Raw genomic sequence first — 24,361 nt, 5'->3', positions numbered from 1 at the left:
GCCAGGACTGAGGGAGAGGGTGACAGGTGGGAGTGAGGCCGGGGGCGGGGGCGCTGGGGGCCTGGGGGAGGGAGACCCCGCGGGCGGCCGTGGTCTCAGCGCTGCGTGGGCCGGGGGCCTGGGGGAGGGAGACCCCGTGGGTGGCCGTGGTCTCACCGCTGTGCAGACTGCGGAGCACAGGCTGGGCCTGGGGGAGGGAGACCCCGCGGGCAGCTGTGGTCTCACCGCTGCGCGGGCTGCGGAGCACCAGCCAGGCCTGGGGGTGCAGGGTGCCTCCTTCCTATATGAGGACCCGGCCCTGGGAGTTCCCCTCTGACTTCTTCCCACAGGGTCCCTAACTACACTCACTCTAGGGCCCTCGGGGGGCCCTGAACCCCCTGATCAACGTTCCGCTGGTGCTCGCAAGCCTTTGGGGTGAGCAACAGGAACCACTGGGGGGCCTGCAGGCCTGGGGCTCCAGGACTGGGCAAACTCCATCCGAGAGCGTCCACATGTTTTTAACAAGACAAACCCACACCTGTTCTCTGCCTAATTACCTTCAGTGGCCAATTTTATTATAAAGAACAGTATCAAAATATACAAATCTGTTTAAGAACAACCAAGAAACACAGGTTTTGAAAGGCCCAGTGAGCACCGGCTGTTCCAGGAAGGAGTGCCCTGGAGCCAGCGGCCGGCACCGGACCGTCGGGACAACAGTCTGAATAAGTTAGGGGCGGTGTGGCCAACGCCGTGCTTGTCATAAATCTTCCCGGGAGGGGGGCTGCGTCGGACTTGCCTCTGTGGCTTCTGTCAGAAAACAGAGGTCACTGGGCAAAATCCTGGCACAAGGGGCCCCGCTGGAGCCGTGGCGGCTAGTGGACGGCCTGCCTGCAGCCATGGGGGCCCTGCCCAGCACGTCGTGAGCCCTGGCACACGGGGCTGAGCAGAGCAGCCGCAGCCCCTCCTGGCCTTGCTCTCTGCTGCCCCCGGGCCCCCCATGGTCCTGCCGGGGCCTCAGCTCCTCCTGGAGGCCCAGCCACCGTCCCATGGCTGTCCCACATCCCTCAGGATGCGTCTGGGACCGTCTTGGAAGAACTGCACCCCCATGGGACACCCGTGGACGTGACCTTGCTTGGAAATAGGGTCCCTGCCGGCGACTGAGGTCACTGGGGCGGGCCCTGAGCCCCCACCAGCAGAGGAAACTGTGGACACAGACTCCAGGGAGAAGGCCGTGAGATCACAGAGGCAGAGGCTGGAGGGACGCGGCTGCCCACCCAGGAACGCCAGGAGTGACCCCCCCAGAGCTGGGAAAGGCGGGAAGGATGCTCCCGACTGGCTTCAGGGGAGGCAGTCCCCAACACTGGAGCTCAGACGTCCCGCCTGCAGGGCTCTGGGGTTGAAGCCGCCAGGGCTGTGGTGCTCCCCCCGCCGCCCCCCGCCAGCCCAGGGCCACATGCGCGGACTTCCTGACTTGGGACCGGGGGGCACGAGCAGAGGTGGCCGAGGTGTCACTCACCAGCCCCCGCCGGCCTGGTCTGCACACAGGTGTCCTCGGCCTCCTCGAAGCCGTCGGGGCAGACGCAGACGAAGCTCCCAGGCGTGTTGTAGCAGTTCTCGTTGTCCCTCAGGCAGGGCTTCTCTGCCAGCGAGCACTCGTCGATGTCTAAATGAGAACGCTCCACTGCACAGGTGACCTCACTGGGCAGAGAGGCCCAGCAGGGGTCGAGGGGTTCGCGAGGGTGGGGGGGGGTTCACGCGTGCACAGAGGCGGAGACGGGACGTGCATTGGACAAAGGAGGGAGGGGCTCAGCAGGAGCACCGGGCGGTCGTTTGGGGAGGGGACAGGCAGAGGTGTGAGGGCAGGAGCTGCGTGCCTCCCCGGGGCCCCACCCACACCGGCACGTGGCCCCCGGGAAGGCCCCGGTGGAGCAGGTGCAGCCGCTGACCTTCACACTGGCCGCCTTCCTTGCTGTAGCCGGCAATGCACTCTCTACACTGGGCGGGGCCCTTCCCCGTGCAGCCCATGCAGGTAGGGTCACATTCTGCAACGAGGGGAGCGGGTGATGCCGGGAAAGCCTTGTCCTGCAGGAGCCGCGCACAGGGCGGAGGAGGGCCTGTGGCCGGGAGAGCCGGTGTCCCCATCCTGTGAGGGGTGGACCCCCGTGCTGCCCCGGCAGACGGCCTGCGCTCCTGACGCTGCTGGGGCACAACATGCCCCAGCACGTCACACACGGAGCTGCGTGTCCGTGGAGCATGAGACAGGACGCCGCGGGGGCTGTGAGCCACATGGACCGCTGCTGGGCGAGGAAGGGGCACCGCCTCTGGGGCGGGCGGCCCAACTTGGAGGCTGATGCAGGGAAAGTGAGGAGCGGCGTGAAAAGCTGCACCTAAAGGGCTCTCCAAGTCTAACTGGAGAACACGCACGGCTGAAATATTCAACCACGTGGGCTGCTGAAGACCAGACATCAGCACGCTCCTAAGGACACGACGCAGAGAAACGCGATGGACACACGCGGGCACGGTGTCGTTGAGGGAGAATCGAACAGGGGACAAGGCACCGCGTCCGGTCAGCGCCGCGCCGACCCCAGGGCCGTCCTGCCAGCAGGCGCTGCCCCCCCCTTCCCCTGAAGTTCTGACGGTCGGAAGCGGCCGGCGCTCGTGCTGCCACCTTAAGCTTTTTAAGCGGGCAGCGCGGGCAGGGGCCACGCAGAAAAACTACAAGCGCCTGGGGAGCTGGCAGGACGGGAGGCCAGGGCGGGCGGGGGCACGGACAGGGGCAGGACAGACCGGGCGGGGGGAGGCCAGGGCAGCGGGCGGCGCTCACCCTCGCACACGAAGGAGCCGTTGACGTTCTCGCAGTACTGCGTGTCCTCACAGGGTGGCGGCTCCGCCGCACACTCATCCACGTCTGGAAACAACAGCACCGCTGAGGGGTGGCCCTGACCCGACCCCGGCGACCAAGAGCCCCTTGCCTGGGGACGCGTGGACGGCCGACCTATGGGGCCTCTGTGCGCAGCGGGCACAGCGCAGCAGCTGAGCATGAGTCCCTCCTCAGGGCCGGGGAGGGCACCACACCCCACTCAGTCTGGGACCTGAGGCAGGAGGCCTGCCAGCCGTGAGGCTGAAACCAAGCCCGGGGCAGGACCCCCCAGGAGCAGCCGGGCAGCGCAGGGACCCCCCACGCCCCCAAGGAGCAGCCCTGGGCATCACAGGACCCCCCAGGAGCAGCCGGGCAGCGCAGCACACCCCCCCAGGCCCTGAGACGCTGCGGACGGGGCTGCAGTCCAAGCAAGGCCTGAGGGTGGGCGGCAGGTGGTGGGAGGCCAGGCCCTGGTCAGGGGCCTCCCGAGCACGGGACTGCGCCGTCACTGCACTCAGAGGCCACCACCTCCCGGCAGCGTCGCCTTGCTAGCCCTGCAGTGCCCAAGGGGACGTGACTGGGCCTGGGTCAGGCTCCCCTCCTGAGCCAACAGGACCCCCCAAGGCCACAGACAGCAAGGCTGCGGCCACCCTCCCAGCCCGGGGTCGAGGCTGCAGTGGGTTCCAAGTGGCCGCCTGCGAAGCCAGCCTCCACCTGTGACCCCTTAAAGCACGACCAGGGACGTCAGTCTCCCCCCGCACATCCGCAGCAGGCAGAGTGTGGCATGTCCTAGGGGTGGCTGGGCCGGCAGAGCCTGCGGAGGGCGGGGGGTTCAGGGTGGGGGCACGGAGGGGAGGGCCGCCCGCCAGCCTCACCCACGCAGGTGTCGTCCTGGCGCACCCAGCCCACTTCGCACTGGCCGCAGTCCCTGTTGGTGGGGCCCACGCACGTCTTACACGCCTCGTCACAGGCTGCAAGGCAGAGGCAGGCGCGTCTCAGGAGCAAACTCAATGCAAAAGTTGTCTGGGGCTTAGGAACTGACATTTGTTAGGGTGAAAACAAGCAAAAATCCCACAGAGGCAAGACTGACTCAATAACAGAAAAATATACTCGTGTAACTCACAACACTGGACTTAATGAGAAAAGACAACACACGGGGATTTTCACGCCCAGTGGTGATAAAATTCTCGCAAACGAGGACTCAGAGGAGCTGCTCGTAAGCCTGGAGCCCAGACCCGCCTTGGTGTGCATGCTGCCCGCCAACACGAGCGGTCCTGCAGGGCCCGGGGTGGGTCTCGGGTGGGAACCGGGGTGGCTGACCTCACTCCGGGCAGGCCCGAGGGAGCAGCGTGGCCCCCAGACCTGACTGCCGGCGCCCGCCCCAGTCCTCCCCTGGGCAGTGACAGCCAAGGAGGAAACACACGTCTCCCATGGCCTGCTCCCTGGATTTACATGTCGCAAGACACCAGCCTGGGCTGATGCAGCCTCACGAGCGGGGCGTGGGCCTCCCCAGCTGCAAGGGTTGGTGTGTCCAGCCAGCTGAGAAGGCTCATCTGTGACCCCACAGGCACATCTGGGACTCAAGGAGGAGCCCAGGATGACGGCGAGGGCGCCTTCAGAGACCCTGGTGGGGGCCGCCCTTCCCACATCAGGGTAACCGAGGTGGCGTACTTTCCTCACGGAGACCCAGGGGCCACACTGCAGGGCCTCTGCTGTCCCATTCTTGGCCACAGCACCGGCCTCCCGGAGGTGCGCCGATGGACCCGGCCCCGAGCACCGCAGGGACAACCAGCCTGCCTCCGCTGGTGCCAAGCTTCCCGCTGGGGCAGCAGAGCTGCACAAGCCTCCAGGAGGCCACAGTGCCCGGGCCCAGTGTGGCTGTCGTGGATTGACAATGCCATGCTGCCCATCCAGGAGGCTGTCGGGGGTCATCACTTCACGCTTCCCTCCATGGCTTGTTCAGGGACAGGAAATGGGACTGTCCCCAGCCCCCCCACTCCGCTGTCGCAGTACCCACTCCCAGCCTGCGGGCACTGCCAGTACCTGAGCAGATGCTGTGCGTCTCACTCGTCGGCGAGCGGAAGTAGCCGTCCATGCAGTCGGTGCACAGCGGCCCCTGGTAGCCCAGGTGGCACTGGCACGACCCGTCGCCCTCTCGGGTGCCGTCTCCAACACAGTGGCCGTTCCCGCTGCAGGGCCGCTCAGACCCGCCCTGGCACGCTGGGGACATGAGCTGCTCAGAGGGCGTCTGGGAGCAGAGGGGGCCCCGGGGAACCCCACCATCCATCAGCTCAGCTCCAAGTCCCGCTGCAACCCAGGCCCGCAGTGTCCCTTCTCCAGGATGCACGGGCGCCGGCCTCACCAGGGACATGGGGCCAAGGAGGAGGTGGCACACACCAGCAGGATGGCAGGAGGGCTGGGGCAGGGTCTGAGCGCCAAGATCATGCCCTCCGCCCAGGTGATCGACCTGAATGTGTCAGTGATGCCTGCATGGGTCCCTGAAGGCTGGACACCCCAGCCTCCCGCACAGGAGGCCGTGGGCCTCCTCGTGCTCAGTGGGCAGCGCCAGGCCGTGCGTTACGACAAACCCAGGGATGAGCTGGGAGTACACCCAGGCCCGTGGGAGCCCCCGCCCTTGGAGCCACGACAGGACGACGCGGACACTCGAGAGTCCCCAAGGAAAGACATACCCAGGCAGTCTGGCCCGTAAGTCCCCGGAGAACAACAAGCTTTCAGTGTCTGCACACAAAACCATTCAAATAAGTCAGGGTGCTTCTTCTTCCTAAGGATGTAAACAGTATCCACTGAATCTCACGTGGCGGATTTCCTCAAAACAAAACCACAGTTGAATGTAAGGCACTTCTGAGCATCGTGGGACCCGGGAAACGAGGGCCTGTGGCCACCGGACTCTCCCAGCTAACTCCCTCGTCAGGATCGCTGCACTTTGGTGGAACAGGACGGGAATGCGGGTGAGGAAGAAATCAGGTGTGTGGAATCCCTGCTGTCTCTGGCACGTTTTGAACCCCAGGCGTGGGGGCACCGGGCCCCAAGCACTCACAGCCGCAGCCACCAGGCCTCCAGGAGCTCCTCCTGCTCCTCCAGCAGCTGGTTGCACTCGAAGTCGCTGGCCTCACACAGGCCCTCCACGATCTCCAGCAGGCGGACTTCGCTGAAACACAGGGCCAGCAGCACCGTGAGAGGGGGCGCGAGGCACCTCAGGGGTCAGCATCCATGGTCCAGGGATGCCTGGAGGCCCCCTGCTGCCGGGGCGCAGCCACGCTGGTGTTCAGTGAGAACGGACCCGCGACAAACACCCAGCTGGGGCCGGGAGGCATCACTACCAGGCAGAGAGCTAAACGCAGAGGGTGCGGTGGTCGGGGAGGCCTGTTCATCCTCAGGGAGAACATCAAGTGTGGGGTCCACCCCGGGAAGCCCGGCAATGGGCTAGAGCTCTGGGTGGGGGCGGGGCCCGCCCCACCTGTGTTTTGAAAAGACCCCTGTGTCTGCCCCTTGGAGGGCGAGGTGACAGCCAGGGGCCAGAGGCCCACACGCCAGTCCCAGGCAAGGACAGGTGACTGTGCCCAAGGGACCCTCTGTGTCTGCAGACACTCCCAGGGACACGTCAGGCCCCAAAGGAGGGTGCTGGGCCAGTCAGAGTAGGGTGCCCACCTGAATTCATACTTGGACAGCGTCTTCTCCTCCCAAGCCGTGTTCCCACCACCAAAGTTCTTCTTTGCCGTGTCCACCATTCCCTGTGTGGAGAGGGCCGCACAGGGTCAGCCCTGCTGCCTCACACTTGTCCATGGAGGGGTGAGCCAGGCTGTGGTGGGGTGACCACAGTCCATGGTGGGGTGAGCCAGTCCATGGGGGCTGACCCAGTCCATGGGGGACAACCCAGTCCATGGGGGGCGACCCAGTCCATGGTGGGGTGACCCAGTCTATGGTGAGGTGACCCAGTCCCTGGGGGGTGACTCGGTCCATGGGGGGTGACCACAGTCCATGGTGGGGTGAATCAGTCCATGGGGGACGACCCAGTCCATGGGGTACGACCCAGTCCATGGGGAACGACCCAGTCCATGGGGGGTGACCCAGTCCATGGTGGGGTGACCCAGTCCATGGGGGGTGACCCAGTCCATGGGGAATGACCCAGTCCATGGGGGGTGACCCAGTCCATGGGGAATGACCCAGTCCATGGGGGGTGACCACAGTCCATGGTGGGGTGAATCAGTCCATGGGGAACGACCCAGTCCATGGGGGGTGACCCAGTCCATTGGGGCGACCCAGTCCATGGTGGGGTGACCAAGTCCATGGGGGGTGACCCAGTCCATGAGGGTGACCCAGTCCATGGGGGGGTGACCCAGTCCATGAGGGTGACCCAGTCCAGGTGGGGTGATACAGTCCATGATGGGGTGACCCAGGCCACAGCGGGGTGACCATAGGCCACAGTAAGTGACCACAGGCCATAGGGGGCGACCCAGTCCACGGCAGGGTGATCGCAGGCCCACGGTGGGGTAATTCTGGGCCATGGCGGGGAGACCCCGTCCCCCGCCCCCGTCCCCGCGGAGTGACCGGCCCACCTGGTTGAACTTGTCCACCAGCTCCCGGCAGCGCTTGCAGGGCGTCGGCTTCTTGGTGGCCTCGCCGGTCGGCAGCAGCAGCAGCAGCAGCAGCCCCAGCACGGCCGGGGCCGGCGGGCGCATGGCGGGCCGAAGCGGACGGCGCCACGGGATCGCGGCCGCGCGGACACGGGCCGAAGTCCAGCGGGAACCGGCCGAGCACTACCGCCTCCGGCCGCCTACCGGCTCCGAAGCGCCGGCCGTTCCCGGGGATACTCGGCGGAGCCGGCTGGAGCCCCGCCCCACGCCAGCCCTCGCGCGGCGACTGGCCTTCTAGGCCCGCCCCGCCCCCGTGCGGCCCAATCCGGGCTCGCCACGAGCGGCTACCAATAGGAAGGCCCCGGGTCAGCGTCCCGCCGGGAGGCCGGGCGTGGGGGGCGTGGAGGCCAGGGCCCGCCCCTTGCGCCCGCCTCTCCCGCGCGTCGCCCGGCGCGGCCATCTTTACTCCGGGCAGCGAGGGCGTCCGCGACGGCAGCAGAGCCTCAGCGGCCATGTTAGGTTCGGGCAAGGGCGTCGCCGAAGCTCTTGGTTTCCGCCACCCAACTTCCGGCCGCGGGCAGCCCAGGCGCGAGCGCTTCGAGGGACCGCGTGGTGGGCTGGCGAGGTCAGCGCGCGCGGCTGGGGCTCGGGGCGGGCTGAGGGGACCTCGGGCTGGCGCCGTCGCGGGGCTCCTTGGGCCTCACCGTGCGCGTGCACGCGGGACGACCGCCACGCTCCTCACCTGGGGCCAGCCGCGTCACCTGGGGCCTGAGGAGTGTGTCTGGGGACCCAGGAGTCTGCATTCCCCGCCCCCCGTGCCCGAGGCCGTTGGCGCCGAAACCCGTGGTTTAAGTCAGGAGAAGGAACGTGGACATTACCTGGTCTCTTTAGGACAGAACTGCCAGAAGGAAGAAGCACAAGACAGTTTTCTCTGGCCTGATCTCTGCCAGCGCAGGTGCATCTGTTCACGGTCTCGGCCCAGTGGGGCTCACTGTGGTTTGTGTACTTGCTCATGCCCTGTGTGTCTCCTCCTGGTCCCGGGTGGGCATGCAGGGTGCTGCTAGTGCCTTCCAGAATAAGCTGCTTTGCTCTCGGCCATCAGCAGAGAGCACCCTCGTCTGGGGGAGAAGCCCCTAGGGCCTGGAGCAGGGCTGGTAATGTAGCTTTCACCCCACAGCTCCTGTGACCCCACGAACTGTAGCCCACCAGGCTCCTCTGTCCATGGGATTCTCCAGGTAAGAAAACTGGAGTGGGTTGCCATTTCCTTCTCTAGGGATCTTCCCAACGCAGGGATCGAACCCAGGTCTCCTGCATAGCAGGAGGATTCTCTACCATCTGAGCCACCGGGGAAGCCCCCTGAGATGTCAGGAGTGCGCTGCAGGCAGGGCCGTGGAGTGGGGTCTGCAGGGATGAGCCTGGAACAGCTGTGAGCCCCACTCCTGCCAAGTGGCACACGTGCAGCTAATCCCAGCACTCGGCTTCATACATGCTTCCTAGTTCTTGACAGTTTTTTAACCTCAGAGGAACAGAGAGCAGCATATGAATGTTCTGTGGTCTGCTCGGCGTCATTGGAAATTAAAGCATTAATGTGTCTTTAATGGAAACGTCTGCCTTGGAAACGAACAGAGATCATTCTGTCGTTTTTTGAGATTGCACCCAAGTACTGCATTTAGAACTCTTTTGTTGACTATGAGGGCTACTCCATCTCTTTTAAGAGATTCTTGCCCACACTAGTAGATATAATGGTCATCTGAGTTAAATCCACCCATTTCCATTCCCAGGAATCAGTTCACTGATTCCTAAAATGACGTTCACTCTTGCCATCTCCTGTTTGACCACTTTGAATTTACCTTGATTCATGGACCTAACATTCCAGGTTCCTATGCAATACTGTTCTTTACAGCATTGGACTTTACTTCCATCACCAGTGACATCCACAACTGGGTGTTGGATCATAGAAAAAGCAAGAGTTCCAGAAAAATATCCACTTCTGCTTTACTGACTATGCCAAAACCTTGACTGTGTGGATCACCACAAACTGTGGAAAATTCTGAAAGAGATGGGAATACCAGACCACCTGACCTGCCTCCTGAGAAATCTGTATGCAGGTCAAGAAGCAACAGTTAGAACGGGACATGGAACAACAGACTGGTTCCAAATTGGGAAAGGAATACGTCAAGGCTGTATATTGTCACCGTGCTTATTTAACTTATATGCAGAGTACATCATGAGAAATGCCAGGCTGGATGAAGCACAGGCTGGAATCAAGATTGCTGGGAGGAACATCAGTAACCTCAGATATGCAGATGACACCACCCTTATGGCAGAAAGCAAATAGTAACTAAAGAGCCTCTTGATGAAAGTGAAAGAGGAGAGTGAAAAAACTGGTTTAGAACTCAACATTGAAAAAAATAAGATCATGGCATCCGGTCCCATCACTTCATGCCAAATAGATGGGGAAACAATGGAAACAGTGACAGACTTTATTTTCTTGGACTCCAAAATCACTGCACATGGTGATTGCAACCATAAAATTAAAAGACACTTGCTCCTTGGAAGAAAAGCTGTGGCCAACCTAGATAGCATATTAAAAAGCAGAGACATTACGTTGCCAACAAAGGTCCGTCTAGTCAAAGCTATGGTTTTTCCAGTAGTCATGTATGGATGTGAGAGTTGGATTATAAAGAAAGCTGAGTGCCAAACAATTGATGCTTTGAACTGTGGAGCTGGAGAAGACTCTTGAGAGTCCCTTGGACTGCAAGGAGATCCAACCAGTCCATCTTAAAGGAGATCAATCAGTCCTGAATATTCATTGGAAGAACTGTTGCTGAAGCTGAAACTCCAATACTTTGGGCACCTGATGTGACGAATTGACTCACTAGAAAAGACCCTGATGCTGGGAAAGATTGATGGTGGGAGGAGAAGGGGACGACAGAGGATGAGATGGTTGGATGGTCTCACAGACTTGATGAATGTGAGTTTGAGTAAGCTCTGGAAGTTGGTGATGGATGGGGAGGCCTGGCGTGCTGCAGTTCATGAGGTGGCAAAGAGTCGGACACGACTGAGTGACTGAACTGAACTGAACGAAAATGTAAGCTGATGACGTCCACACTTAGTAGCGGTTATGAATTTGTTTTTCAAGTCGTCTGTTGAGCACCTGAACAGATGTGGTGATGCAGCTGTGGTGATGCAGCCGCGGGTCGTGATGGACAGGCCCCTCCTTGCTGAGGTTACAGTGGTGGGAAAACAGGAAAATCCCGCCCTTACAGTTTGGTAAGGGAACCAAGTTCTGTTACTTCTCTCGGAACTGCGTTATTTGGTAATTCTGAATTATTAAAGCTCTCTTGACTCCCTTATTTCCCCCACCTCGCCACCACCGCCGTATGGAACAGGATTCCTCTTCCTCCTCCAGATTTTATTCAGTTGTGGATTCCCCACTTGCTGACTTAGGAGAGCAGAGACTTCATACATCTCCCTCTAACTAAAAAGCAGTTTTAACAAATGGCACTGTGGTTTTCTTCTTTCGCTTCTTGCTCTTCTGGTTTTAATCAAAGAAAAGCAAACGTGTTTTAAGACAAGCCACAAACAGGAAGAATTTGCTGTCTTCTCTCCCTCGCCGAGTGGAAAGATGTAGGTCTTCCGTGAGTAGGAGCCTCCCGGATGCTCCGTGGTTTTCTCAGAATCTTCGTTCCGCGGGGTACCCCCAGAGTCCTGATGTGTGGGCGCCTGCAGTGCAGGCATCTGTCTGCGCCTCCCCCCACCCCGCCCCGCCCAGGAACATGCTTATTTTCTGCCGTCCACCGGTTTGTGCTCACGACCAGCGTGGTGCTTCCCGGGGCTCGGAGAGGCTCCCGGGCGAGGTTCAGGATGCAGAATCCACGCCCCGTCACACAGTCCTGGGGGCGCAGGTCTTCGCTGCCCCAATCCACTCTCATGGCTGCCGCTCTGCTGCGCTCTAGGTGCGCCCCCCACCCTCCTGCTTCACAGCCCCAGCCTGTCTGCTCTGGCTACTGCCCTGGGGGCCGAGCCCAACGTGTTCCTGACTCTCCCGCCAGATCCTAGCTTCTCGGTCCTGCTGTGTCCAGGGCTGGCTGACCCGGGCCCCAGCTGCCCACACACTCAGCTTGGGCTCTGTAACTCGGGTCCTTCTTCCTGGACGAGTATGCACAGACAGCTGAAAGAGGAAGATGGTTAAACCGTGAAAGTTTTTAAGGGTGATTTTTTTTCAGTATCCCGTGTCGATGTGTTTCCAGGTTACAGAAGCTGCGGCGCTTCAGAGCGGCCCTGTTCCCGCCACGTGTCTCCCAGGTGTTGATTCCAGCGGAGTTTTCGAGCTTGGGAACGTGTGTCTCCATCCTTTGAAAACACTCAAGAGCTGTGGTGCTGGCGGTGGATGAAGGTCCCTGAGGCGGGCGCACAGAATGGCTGGGAGAAGGCCATCGGGCCTGGGCGGGCAGCGCCAGCTCCTGGGGCTGCTGGTGGCGGTGGCTGCGGCCCACCTGGCTGCCTGCCCCTACACCAAGGTGGAGGAGAGCTTCAACCTGCAGGCCACGCACGACCTGCTCTACCACCGGTTGGACGTGGAGAAGGTGAGCTCGCTTGAGTGACGAGGGGCCCCGGCCTGGGCCCGGCTGACCCGCCCTCTCCCTGCAGTTTGACCACCTCGAGTTCCCCGGCGTGGTCCCCAGGACGTTCCTTGGGCCGCTGCTGATCGCCGCGCTCTCCAGCCCTGCCGTCTACACACTCTCGCTGTTGGAGACGTCCAAGTTCTACTCTCAGCTCGTAGGTGAGGGCTCCTTCGGGGGCGGGGTGGAGAGCAGCGGCGGCATCACACAGCTGCGGTCACCCGGTTAAGGGGCCCTCAGTGGGAGTGGCCACCTCCTGGAATCCCGGCCGTCTTGGCCACTTGGTAGGCAGTTCAGTGGGGGCAGCGCCCACCTCCCCAGGCGGTGCCTGTGTGACAGCGGGGGCTGGGCCCCTGTCCCTGAGCAGCCACAGCACAGCTCATGCTGGTTGGCGTGCATGGTCAGAGAGCTCCTGGGACCAGGCGGCTGTGCCTCGGGAAAGGGCGGATGAGGAAGCAGAGATCGGCCATCCACTCGCACGGGGGGCCAGGCAGCCTCGGCCGGGGGGCTGGGGCCACGTCTGAGCGTCAGGTCCCTGGTAAGTGTAACCCTGGAGGTGTCAGCCGGGTGACAGGGCCTCTGGGGTGCCGGCCCTCGCCCGCATGTGTCTGCCCTGCCCAGCCCAGCCTCCGAGTGTCCCAGCCCTGCCCGGCGCCACCAGGCACGGAACAGCTCCAGGATCGGGGTGCCAGCATCCAGGCCACCTGCTTCCCACGCCCAGCCCATTTGTTTGAGTTTCAGAAGTGTTTACTGTTAAATAAATAGTGTCACAGGACTCAAAGGTGGCCCACCATGCTCAGAAGGATTCAGTTACTAGCCAGTGAGACAGAAAATGCACAAATTCACCTAACTAGTTGCAGTAAAAACAACACACCGCTGCTTTAAATGGAACATATTTAGTTTCGTTTTGCACGTCAGTTTTTACTGAAGTAGAGCCGATTCACAGCGCTGCGTTCACGCCGGACGCACCGGAGCTCAGTCTCTCGTGCGCGCCGCCTCTCCCCGCCTCTCCCGTCACGGCTCTCACACCTTGTTGCCGTCGCTCCCCGTGCTGCACGGCGCGTCTTTGCGTCTTTGTTGACGTCTGTCACGCACGGCCCACGTGTCTGTTGATCGCAGACTCCTGAGCTGTCCCTCCCCGCTTCTGCTTTGGTAGCCAGAAGTGTGTGGCCTCGTGTGTGAGTGTTGTGTGTGCAGTGCTTTCGTGTCACATGGGATTCCACACACGAGTGACGCCACGTGGCGTTCGCCCTTCTCCTGCACTTGACCTCTAGCATGATGACCTCTCGGTGCACCCGCTGCTGCACACGGCAGGGCTTCTCCACAGCTGAGTGCCGTCGTGCTGTGTACACCGGCCCGCTTTTAGTACGGGATCCCCTGGGCACACGCACCCTCTCTGCTCAGTCAGGGCCGTCGTGGGACTCGGCGTGATTCTTGGACTCTGGACGCTACAAAAGGAAGTGAGGCGGCAGTTCGGGGCCACGGTGGCCGGCCTCTTCTGCTGGGTCACGGCCTCGCAGTTCCACCTGATGTTCTACTGCACACGGACGCTCCCCAATGTGCTGGCCCTGCCCGTGGGTGCGCCTGCCCTGCCCGGGTCCCCCAGGCTGGTGGGGGGCGGTCCATCCAAGTGTCTGTTGAAAGCTGCTGCCCACCAGGTGTCTCAGAAACGCAGGACAGGGAGGCCAGGAAGTGAGCGAGCTCTGTCCCTGTGCAGGGCTCTGGCTTGGCCTCGGGGAAGCTGGCGGGGTGAGGCCTCCCCAAGAGCAGCACTTGGAGGAGGAGCTGGTCCGCGGGGCTGGGAGGGGGCAGGGACCCCAGAGGGGCTGGGTGGGCGAGGCTCCGCAGGAGGTGGGGGTGGTGCGGATGCAGCCCGGGCGGGCAGTCTCAGGGCTCCCGTGCCCCTTGAGCAGAGAGTGACGCCACGCCCGCCCTCCCACAGTGCTGCTGGCCCTGGCGGCCTGGCTGCGGCAGAGGTGGGCGCGCTTCATCTGGCTCTCGGCCTTCGTCATCCTGGTCTTCAGGGCCGAGCTGAGCCTGCTCCTGGGCCTGGCGCTGCTGCTGCCGCTCTGCTGGCGGAAACTCTCGCTGACCCGGGCCCTGCGCTGCGCCGTGCCGGCCGGGATCCTCTGCTTGGGTGAGTGGGTCGGGGGGCTGAGCCGGTAGGGGGCTGTGCCCTCTTCGTTGCGGGCTTTCTCATCTCTGTTCCTCATTAAGTAGAATCCCCTGCACCTCCCATGGGGTTACAGAGTCCCAGTGCGGGTCTTCTGGCTCTGCTGCCCAAGCATCCCCCACTGGATCCCCTCCACAGGATCCCCGTCAGGGCCCCCTCTTCCTGTGCCTCGGCCAGGCTGGGCAGACGTGGGGGCACCTGCGTGTGGGGGCTGCTTTGGGGGAGGACCCAACACCTTAGCTCCTCCGAGGGACACTGCTGTGGCTCCTGGCTGCTCTGCTGATGGGGCCGCGTCTGGGGGGACCTCCACCTGTGACAGCTTCCGGGGTGGCCTGCGCTCTCCTGAGCTGCTCTTCCTTTCTCAGGACTGACGGTGGCCGTGGACTCCTATTTCTGGCGCTACCTCGTGTGGCCAGAAGGAAAGGTGCTCTGGTACAACACCGTCCTGAACAAGAGTTCCAACTGGGGTGTATCCTTCCGTCGGGGCAGAGCGAGGAACTGCTGTCCGCTACACCTGCGCCTCAGGGAGCATGGCGGCTGCTGTGGCGCCGGAACCAGCACTTCCTCCTCTGCAGGGCAGGTCTCCCTGGTCCTGAGTCTGTGCCCTGAGGAGACACTACTGAGCATCTTAGCCCAGCTTCTCCTCTGTCCTTGTACTCTTCTGATTTAGCGTTTTACTCTGGGCTCTTTAAAAGACATCCCCGAAGGGAACGCTGTGGGTGCCCAGTGTGCCCCCACCCGGGACAGGCTGTTTTCACAGTGAAAGATGGAGGGACGGTTCTGGGCAGTCCCACTCGCCATCTGCAGCTGTGGCAGCCTGTGTGTGGGGTCACCGTCCCTGTGTGAGGGGTCACTGTCCTCGTGTGAGGGGTCACACCGTGGCCCGAGCTGTGGGGTTCCTGGGTGCTGCGGGCGGGGTGCCATCAGGCTGGCAGGGGAGGGCGGGCTGCCACGGGGGTGCCCGCAGCCTCCTTAACCCACGCCCAGACCTCGCCGCTGCTCTGGTATTTCTACTCAGCGCTGCCGCGCGGCCTGGGCTGCAGCCTGCTCTTCGTGCCGCTGGGGGCGGTGGACAGGCGGGCCCTGGCGCTGCTGCTGCCCGCTCTGGGCTTCGTGGCCCTGTACTCGCTGCTGCCACACAAGGAGCTGCGCTTCATCATCTACACCTTCCCGCTGCTCAATGTCGTGGCTGCCAGGGGCTGTGCCCGCGTGTGAGTGCCGCCGGCCGCCTTGCGGGCTTGCCCGGGGCCGTGAACTGGGTTGCAAAGGGGAGGGTGTCCAGGGTGACCGACAGGCTCAACTGGGTGCCCGGCCGGGGTCTGGTGCGGGGTCCAGCCTGAGTCTGCAGGGCCTGTGGCTGGCCTGTAGAGGCAGCGGGCGCTTGTCCGTGCTCTGCCCGGCACCAGGCAGCTTGGGACGTGCCTGAGGCCAGGCTCTGACCCAAGGGGTGACTCGGGACGCTTGAAGGGCTAACGCGGGCTTGACCTTGGGGCCTGGTGGGGTTTCCGAGTCTGTCGCATCCGCTGTGTGGTGACGGCTCGTGTAGGGACGTGGCAGCGGGCGGCTGTGCTCTTCATGGCGGTCCCCGGCTCTGCTCCCTCCCAGGCTGAACAGTTATAGGAAGTCCTGGCTGCACAGAGTGGGGTCCCTCCTAGTGCTGGGGCACCTCGTGGTGAACGCCGTGTACTCGGCCACGGGCCTGTACGTGTCCCACTTCAACTACCCTGGCGGCGTGGCGATGCAAAGGCTGCACCAGCTGGTGCCCGCCCGCACAGGTGGGTGCACGGCTCCGGGCCTGGGCGGTCTTGCCAGAGGCGCGGGCCCCCGGCGCTGACAGGGCTGGCCCGCTCTCCACAGATGTCGTTCTGCACATCGACGTGGCCGCTGCCCAGACAGGTGTGTCCCGCTTCCTGGAGATCAACAGTGCCTGGAGGTACGTCCTCCCTTTGGCGCGGGCTCCCGGGGGCACTGGGTGCCAGAGGCCAGCGTGGGCCTGCAGAGCACGGCGTGCTCTCCTCCACAGGTACGAGAAGACGGAAGACCTGCAGCCGGGCTCGGAGCGCATGCTGGCCTACACGCACCTGCTCATGGAGGCCGCTCCCGGGCCCCTGGCACTCTACCGAGACACGCACCGCGTCTTGGCCCGCGTCCCGGGCACCACCGGGCTGAGTGTGAACCTGAGCAGACTGCCTCCCTTTGACGTGAACCTGCAGACCAAGCTTGTGCTTCTGGAGCGGGTCCGCGGGCCTCCCTGAGGGGGTGGGGCCCCAGGGACGCAGGTGCCCGCCAGCTTCCGCCAGGCGAGCCAGGAACCGACAGGACAGCGGCTGCCCATCCCCGGCCGCGCCTGGGTCTCCATGGCTGTGTTGCCTGCAGCCTGCGGTAATGAGGGCACTGGTGGGTACTGACCCTGCCCACCGTCCAGGCCATGGGCCTCGCCCTGAGGAGCTGCTCCAGGGCAGCAGGCGGTGGCCTCTCGGCGCCTGGCAGGGCCCCTGGGCGGTGGAAACCTGAAGGCCAGCATGTGCTGGGCGCACCCCCACTGTGCCTGGCCCTGCAGGGCAGGGCCTCCTCTGTGGTCACGGGCACGCCGTCTCTGTTTCAGAAGAGATCTTAGGAGATAAACACGTTCAGAAAGAATAAGAATGACATTGTACGTTGCCTTATCACTGATTCTCCGGCAGCTGGGAGACAGTCGTCCCTGGCTTTAAGTGAGTCTGGCTCTTCCTGCTTCCTGAGCTGTGTCCACCGAGCTCCTGACGTGTGTCCAGCCCCACCAGGCCCTGGTGAGGATGCGGAGAACTGCATGTGCTTTTCACATGTGTAAGAGCACTCTGCATATCCACACACATGCTACACGCCTGTGCAGAGACATGGACTCTCTGGGCACTCCAGAGTGAGTCACCGACAGCCTGGCCTCCACCCCGAGCGCCTCAGTGCCCCAGGAAGTGCCGGGGGACTTCCCCACCTTCAGGGCCTGGTCTTTGCGCTGAAGCTGACAGCCTGCGCACCCACCGACAGGGAGGCCCCTCCCCTGCAGCACCCCCTGGGGTCCTGCTGCAGCCGGTCCGTGGCGCCCCCACACCCACAACTGAAGCTCGCACTTCCCTGCGTGTGTCCCCCACGTGTGCTCCCTGTGCATGGATGCCGCTGGGCCTGGCTGGGCTGTGAACGGCCCAGTGGGCTGCCTTGGTGTCCAGCTGCAGCCTGGCCTGGGGTCCGGTCAGCTGTGCTGGCCCGGCCGCGTGCCCTGTCAAGAATCTGCTGCGTGGCTGCTTCCTGGCCCCGGGTGTTCACTCAGGCTGCTCGGGTGTCTGTCCCGCCCTGGAGGCAGCCGTTTTGAGGGCCCAGGCTCCTTGTGGCTGGGCTGGTTTTAGAGACCAAGATGCAGCTGCACAGTGTGCTCGCTGCTGTCCGCGTGCCCGTGTTTGTAGGCCTTTCTGCCGAGGGGGGGTATCAGGCACACCTGTGTGTGGACACGTGTGTACATGTGGACATGCACAGGTGTAAGGAGTCACACGCCAGGCTGATACCACCAGCCCCACCGCATCTCTGGGTGTCAGTGTACACTTGACCTTCGAGCAATGCAGGGGCAGGGTCGCCAACCCCCGCCCCCAGTCAGAAATCGCAGCTTCACCTTTGACTCCCCCAAAGCTTAGTTACTAACAGCTACTGTTGACTGAAGGCCTTACCGATAACATGAACGGTTGAGGACGTTTCTGCAGGTTATATACTCTTCCAGTTACGTCAGGCTACAGAAAAGAAAACCACGGGGATTTCCTTGGCGGTCTGGAGGGTAAGACTCCACACTTTGACTGCAGGGGGCCAGGGCTCACTCCTTGGTTGAACTGAGATCCCACAAGCCTTGAGGCGCAGCCCCCAGGAGAAAACAAGATCACGAAGAAAAACCCTATGGAACTGCATCAGCATCGCAAGTTTTGTCCCCTGCCCCTAGGATGGGTCATCTGTCAGGACCTGCACTGCACAGAGCGCTGTGGATGTCACACGTTACAAACCCCAGACAGAAAAAAGGGGGGGACTGCCAACGCAGGGGACGCCCCTGCGGTCCCTGCGAGAAGACCCACACGCCCTGGAGCAGCTACGCCCGAGCGGCAGGGCCCTGCCTGCAACGGGAGAAGCCGCCTCAGAAGCCTGCACCCCGCGACTAGAGAAGGCCTGTGTGCAACGAAGACCCAGCACAGCCAAGATGATTACTTTTAAAAGGTTAAAAAAACAAAAATGTGAAAAATTCAGTTACGTACAGGTACAATTATCTGAGGATTGATAGTCAAGAAGCAGCAATACGATCGCTTAGTCACTCAGTACCATCAGCACTTCAAGGTAGCCCAGCCTATACGCTAATGGGTGGGCTGTCCTGTCTTTTCTGGCGTATACTATTGCAGTCACGGTCACGATACAGTACTGGGGACACTTGCATTAAAAAAGAAAACCTGCGATGACAGACCGTGACACTTTACCCACTTAGGGAGAGTTGCACACAGTTCTTGGAAAGCAAAGTTAGAAACAAGACCGATGCGGTATCAGCTTCACCTTATTCTCCGTGAGGACAGACTGTCCGCTTCCACACGAGCCCTGTGCGCCGTGTGCAGCTGTTGGGCTTTCACATTGAGACACGACGAGCCGTCTGTCCGTTCCCTAAGTCCTCCCTGTCCTCATGCTGAGCAGGCTGGGGGGGTGGGGAGGGGGCTTCATAGACATGCCTCGTGATGCCCGCCGGACTTCTGTCTTCTCCGAACGTGCTTCCGCACCACGCCAGCCCTTCCCCATCTGCCCGTGTAGCGCATGAAGAGGTGGGAAGCTGTCTTGGAGAATCAGAGCCCTTCTGCCCGCTGCTCTGACGTCAATTTGCTCCCTGGCGCCGCGTCTTCCGGACCGTCTGGCCATGGTTCAGGAGTTCTCATCTCCACCAGTCCCTCTTCTGTCAATGCCTCTGTTAGCCCTGGAATTTTTAAATTTGGGGGCCATGCCTCGCGGCATGTGGGCTCTTACTTCTCCGGCCAGGGAGCTGAGCTGCACCCCTGCAGTGGAAGCCTGGAGCACTAACTGCTGGGCCAGCAGGGGAGTCCCAGCCCTGGAATTTCCTGAAGACCTCTATCTCAGAACCACTCACCCCCGGGTCATGTTGCCAGGCCCACAGTCTCTCGTGATTTCCTTGAGTGGCTGTGTCGTAAACCCTGGGAGTCACGCACAGCATCGAGACAGTCTTCTCCAGCAGGATTTTTTTTAGAACAGCACTGTCAATGGTGTGAGCCTCCCACCTCTCACGGTGTTCTCTCAGTGTCTCTTCGGTAGCGCTGATGACCCTTCCGCAGTACCCTATGTGGAGCCTCACAGGTCCTCATGACCCCTGACCTGGAGGCTGAACAGAGCCTCCGTGGCTGGGTAAGCAGACCTTGTCTGTGCTTCGGTGTTGAACTCCCGGGGAACTGACGAGCTTCCTGAACGCGGGGACGAGGCATCGATGGAACCAAGCCAGAGACGTGGCCTGGCCATGCCGGCCTCCTGATGTCCAGCCACAGGCGGGCACCTGCTGGGCCCCTCCTCCCTTCCAGGCTCGCGGGCCGTCTCGTCATAAACCTGACCACGTCTGAACAAAGGAGAAGCGGCCCGTTCGTTCCCGCCTTAAACCCTGCTGCTTGCTTCTCATCGTGAATGGCCTTTGGGGCATTTCCCCCAGAATACAGTACAGTGCTTTGCCTGCACTGAACACTGCTCAGGCAGATGGCCCTTCTGCGCAGCGATTTTCTGAACGGTGTCTGGTCCTCGTGTGCGGGCTTGTGTCAGCAGAAGTTGCCGCTCCTGTTATCCTGACGTTTTGAAAGCCAAACCTCCATCTGAAATCATCAAACCACACTTTGCTGGCATTCAGTTCTCCATCTTTACCTCCTTCGCCTTCCGTTCAAGTTGCCATGTGGTGACTTTGCCTTTTCTTGAATGATGTTAGTATCTATAAGCACCCCTTTCTTATGGCAAGCCTCAGTTCACTCACTCAGTCATGTCCGACTCTTTGCGAACCCATGGACTGCAGCATGCCAGGCTTCCACATCCTTCATCATCTCCTGGAGTTTGCTCAAACTTCTGTCCATCAAGTTGGTGATGCCATGCAACCATCTGTCATCCCTTTTCCTCCCACCTTCAACCTTTCCCAGCATCAGGGTCTTGTCCAATGAGTCGGTTCTTCTCAGCAGGTGGCCAAAGTATTGGAGCTTCAGCTTCAACATCAGTCCTTCCAATGAACACCCAGGGCTGATCTCCTTCAGAATGGACTGGTTGGATCTCCTTGCAGGCCAAGGGACTCTCAAGAGTCTTCTCCAACACCACAGTTCAAAAGCATCAGTTCTTCGGTGCTCAGCTTTCTTTATGGTCCAACTCTCACATCCATACATGACTACTGGAAAAACCATAGCTTTGACTAGACAGACCTTTGTTGGCAACATAATGTCTCTGCTTTTTAATATGCTGTCTAGGTTGGTCATAGCTTTTCTCCCAAGGAGCAAGTGTCTTTTAATTTCATGGCTGCAGTCACCATCTTCTGTGATTTTGGAGCCCAAGAAAATAAAGTCTGTTACTGTTTCCATTGTTTCCCCATCTATTTGGCATGAAGTGATGGGACTGGATGCCATAATCTTAGTTTTCTGAATGTTGAATTTTAAGCCAACTTCTTCAGTCTCCTCTTTCACTTTCATCAAGAGGCTCTTTATTCCTTCTTTGCTTTCTGCCATAAGGGTGATGTCATCTGCATATCTGAGGTTATTGATATTTCTCCTGGCAATCTTGATTCCAGTTTGTGCTTCATCCAGCCTGGCATTTCTCATGATGTACTTTGCATAGAAGTAAAATAAGCAGGGTGACAATATGCAGCCTTGACGTACTCCTTTTCCTATTTGGAACCAGTCTGTTGTTCCATGTCCAGTTCTAACTGTTGCTTCCTGACCTGCATACAGATTTCTCAGGAGGCAGGTCAGGTGCTCTGGTATTCTCATCTCTTTCAGAATTTCCTGCAGTTTGTTGTGATCCACACAGTCAAAGGTTTTGGCATAGTCAATAAAGCAGAAGTAGATATTTTTCTGGAACTCTCTTGCTTTTTCAGTGATCCAACAGATTTTGGCAATTTGATCTCTGGTTCCTCTGCCTTTTCTAAATCCAGCTTGAACATCTGGAAGCTCACAATTCATGTACTGTTGAAGCCTGTCTTGGAGAATTTTGAGCATTACTAGCGTGTGAGATTTGGAGAAGGCAGTGGCACCCCACTCCAGTACTCTTGCCTGGAAAATCCCATGGACGGAGGAGCCTGGCGGGCTGCAGTCCATGGGGTCGCTCAGAGTCGGACACGACTGAGCGACTTCACTTTCATTTTTCACTTTCATGCATTGGAGAAGGAAATGGCAAGCCACTCCAGTGTTCTTGCCTTGAGAATCCAGGGACGGGGGAGCCTGGTGGGCTGCCGTCTATGGGGTTGCACAGAGTCGGATACGACTGAAGCGACTTAGCAGCAGCAGCATGTGAGATGAGTGCAATTGTGCGGTAGTTTGAGCATTCTTTGGCATTGCCTTTCTTTGGAATTGGAAAGAAAACTGACCTTTTCCAGTCCAGTGGCCACTGCTGACTTTTCCAAATTTGCTGGCATATTGAGTGCAGCACTTTCACAGCATCATCTTTTATGATTTGAAATAGCTCAACTGAAATTCCATCACCTCCACTAGCTTTGTTCATAGTGATGGTTCCTAAGACCTACTTGACTTCACATTCCAGGAGGTCTAGCTCTAGGTGAGTGATCACACCATCGTGATTATCTGGGTCGTGAAGGTCTTTTTTGTACATTTCTTCTGTGTATTCTTGCCACCTCTTCTTCGTATCTTCTGCTTCTGTTAGGTTCATGCCATTTCTGTCTTTTATTGAGCCCATCTTTGCATGAAATGTTCCCTTGGTATCTCTAATTTTCCTGAAGTGATCTCTAGTCTTTCCCATTCTATTGTTTTCCTCTATTCCTTTGCATTGATCTCTGAGGAATTTCTCTTTCTTATCTCTCCTTGCTATTCTTTGGAACTTTTCATTCAAATTGGTATATCATTCCTTTTCTCCTTTGCCTTTAGCTTCTCTTCTTTTCTCAGCTATTTGTAAGGCCTCCTCAGACAGCCATTTTGCCTTTTTGCATTTCTTTTTCTTGGGGATGGTCTTGATCACTGCCTCCTGTACAGTGTCCCGAACCTCCTTCCGTAGTTCTTCAGGCATTCTATGTAATCCCTTCAATCTGTCACTTCCACTGTATAATTGTAAGGGATTTGATTTGGGTCATACCTGAATGGTCTAGTGGTTTTCCCTACTTTCTTCAAGTCTGAATTTGGCAATAAGGAGTTGATGATCTGAGCCACAGTCAGCTCCCAGCCTTGTTTTTGCTGACTGTATAGAGCTTCTCCATCTTTCACTGCAAAGAATATAATCAAGCTGATTTAAGTATTGACCACTGGTGATGTCCATCTGTAGGGTCTTCTCTTGTGTTGTTGCAAGAAGGTGTTTGCTATGACCAGTGTGTTCTCTTGGCAAAACTCATGAGCCTTTGCCCTGCTTCATTCTGTATCCAAGGCCAGACTTGCCTGTTACTCCAGGTGTCTCTTGACTTCCTACTATTGCATTGCAGTCCCCTATGATGACAAGAACATCTTTTTTGGGTGTTAGTTCTAGAAGGTCTTATAGATCTTCATAGATCCGTTCAGCTTCTTCAGCATTACCGGTTGGGGCATAGACTTGGATTACCGTGATATTGAATGGTCTGCCTTAGAAACAGAGATCATTCTGTCGTTTTTGAGATTGCACCCAAGTACTGCATTTCGGAGTCTTGTTGACTGTGATGGCTACTCCATTTCTTCTAAGGGATTCCTGCCCACAGTAGTAGATATAATGGTCATCTGAGTTAAATTCACCCATTCCAGTCCATTTTAGTTTGCTGGCAAGCCTGCACACGCATAAAAGCTGCTTTTTCAAATAAAAACAAGTATTTTGCAAGCAGTGCCTGATGTTCACGCCTGCTGGCGCAGCTGCAGCTTCAGAGCTCCTTTTCTGTTTTTACAATGAGAGAAGCTTTAGGATGTACAGAGGTTTCCTTACAGTTAGCATTTTTCACAAAGTGAAGACTCCCACCTGATGTTAAATACAGATTTTTTAAAAAAGCAATTTTTATTTTAAAAGTTGGGAAGTTAAATCCCATGACTTTACCTTCTAATTTATGATTTCATGACTTCTGAGATCTTCAGGGTTTTTGTCCAGTGAAGAGGGCCGTGCTGTGCAGTGTGCGTGCTCCCCGTTTACTTGAGGCAGAGCGTTTAGTTCTACTTTTCTGTTATTTCTGGGGCTTCCTGGTGGCTCAGACGGTAAAGAATCTGCCTGAAATGCAGGAGACCCGGGTTCAATCCTTGGGTCAGGAAGATCCACTGGAAGGTTCCGTCCTGTGAGTGCAGCTGAACGTCTTCATAGAGTTCAGTCACTCAGTCGTGTCCGCCTCTTTGCGACTCCATGGTCTGCAGCACACCAGGCCTCCCTGTCCATCACCAGCTCCCGGCGCTTACCCGAACTCAGGTCCATCGAGTCGCTGATGCCATCCAAGCATCTCGTCCTCTGTCGTCCCCTTCTCCTCCTGCCTTCAATCTTTCCCAGCATCAGGGTCTTTTCCAGTGAGTCGGCTCTACACATCAGGTTGGTATCTATGTATCTTCTTTGGTGAGGAATCTGTTGAGGTCTTTAAGTCCACTTGTCAGTCAGGTTCCTTGTTTTCTTGAGTTTTAAGAGTTCTTTGTATATTTTGAATGATAAGTCTTTTTTTCAGCTATGTCTTTTGCAAATGTTTTCTCCCAGTCTGTGGCTTGTTTTCTTTCTCTTGACACTGTCAACGTAAGTTTTTATTTTTAGCAGTCTAACTAGTGATTTCATCCATCCAAGTTGTATCTAAAAAGTCATCACCACACCCAAGGTCACCTAGGGGTTTTCTCCTGTTATCTTCAAGGAGAGTTTAAGGCACGTGGGCCTGCAGTTTTTCTTGCAGTGTTTTGTCTGGTTTTGGTTTTAGGGTAATACTGGCCTCATAGGAAGTGTTAGGCACTAACCCTTTGCTTCT

The 24,361-nt window shown here is 59.0% G+C and overlaps 2 protein-coding genes across 8 annotated transcripts; one reads left to right on the top strand and one right to left on the bottom strand.

Annotated features, from left to right (window-relative positions):
- Positions 1–532: 532 nt before the first annotated feature.
- CRELD2 (CRELD disulfide isomerase 2) lies at positions 533–7,650 on the bottom strand. 2 transcript variants are annotated; one of them, XM_086403355.1, is made up of 10 exons: positions 7,417–7,650; positions 6,509–6,591; positions 5,898–6,008; positions 5,530–5,621; positions 4,883–5,059; positions 3,715–3,810; positions 2,804–2,887; positions 1,926–2,021; positions 1,496–1,642; positions 533–786 (listed from the first exon to the last, which is right to left on the bottom strand). In XM_086403355.1, the coding sequence occupies exons 1-10, from the start codon at positions 7,537–7,539 to the stop codon at positions 737–739; spliced, it is 1,059 nt and encodes a 352-aa protein (XP_086259481.1). In that variant the 5' UTR covers positions 7,540–7,650; the 3' UTR covers positions 533–736. The 2 variants fall into 2 exon arrangements, with proteins under 2 accessions (XP_086259481.1, XP_086259482.1); XM_086403356.1 differs by having other exon boundaries at positions 533–783.
- A 347-nt stretch (positions 7,651–7,997) lies between these two features.
- On the top strand, positions 7,998–16,878 carry ALG12 (ALG12 alpha-1,6-mannosyltransferase). Of its 6 annotated transcripts, none has more exons than XM_086403350.1 (12): positions 7,998–8,059; positions 8,326–8,389; positions 8,612–8,669; positions 11,688–12,023; positions 12,088–12,220; positions 13,464–13,637; positions 14,002–14,196; positions 14,598–14,701; positions 15,220–15,443; positions 15,838–16,007; positions 16,090–16,165; positions 16,256–16,878. In XM_086403350.1, the coding sequence occupies exons 4-12, from the start codon at positions 11,856–11,858 to the stop codon at positions 16,485–16,487; spliced, it is 1,476 nt and encodes a 491-aa protein (XP_086259476.1). In that variant the 5' UTR covers positions 7,998–8,059; positions 8,326–8,389; positions 8,612–8,669; positions 11,688–11,855; the 3' UTR covers positions 16,488–16,878. The 6 variants fall into 6 exon arrangements, with proteins under 6 accessions (XP_086259476.1, XP_086259479.1, XP_086259478.1 ...); XM_086403353.1 differs by having other exon boundaries at positions 8,326–8,430; XM_086403352.1 differs by lacking the exon at positions 8,326–8,389.
- The last annotated feature ends 7,483 nt before the right edge of the window (positions 16,879–24,361 follow it).

Source organism: Bos grunniens, chromosome 5 (genome assembly GCF_055505025.1).
Source record: "Bos grunniens cultivar Pamir isolate PY7600 chromosome 5, Bosgru_T2T1.0, whole genome shotgun sequence".
NCBI lineage: Eukaryota > Metazoa > Chordata > Mammalia > Artiodactyla > Bovidae > Bos > Bos grunniens.
Note: the sequence above shows the minus strand (reverse complement) of the source record. Positions and strands in the feature narration are given on the sequence as shown.

Excerpts from the sequence above, each read along its gene's own strand:
- CRELD2 (XM_086403355.1), bottom strand. The coding sequence starts at position 7,539 with ATGCGCCCGCCGGCCCCGGCCGTGCTGGGGCTGCTGCTGCTGCTGCTG. Across the intron at positions 6,592-7,416 it reads TGGTGGACAAGTTCAACCAG|GGAATGGTGGACACGGCAAA; the intron begins GTGGGCCGGTCA and ends CTCTCCACACAG. Across the intron at positions 5,622-5,897 it reads GAGGCCTGGTGGCTGCGGCT|GAAGAAGAAGCACCCTGACT; the intron begins GTGAGTGCTTGG and ends TTACATCCTTAG.
- ALG12 (XM_086403349.1), top strand. The coding sequence starts at position 11,856 with ATGGCTGGGAGAAGGCCATCGGGCCTGGGCGGGCAGCGCCAGCTCCTG. Across the intron at positions 12,221-13,463 it reads GTTCTACTCTCAGCTCGTAG|TCAGGGCCGTCGTGGGACTC; the intron begins GTGAGGGCTCCT and ends CTCTCTGCTCAG. Across the intron at positions 16,166-16,255 it reads GAGATCAACAGTGCCTGGAG|GTACGAGAAGACGGAAGACC; the intron begins GTACGTCCTCCC and ends TCTCCTCCACAG.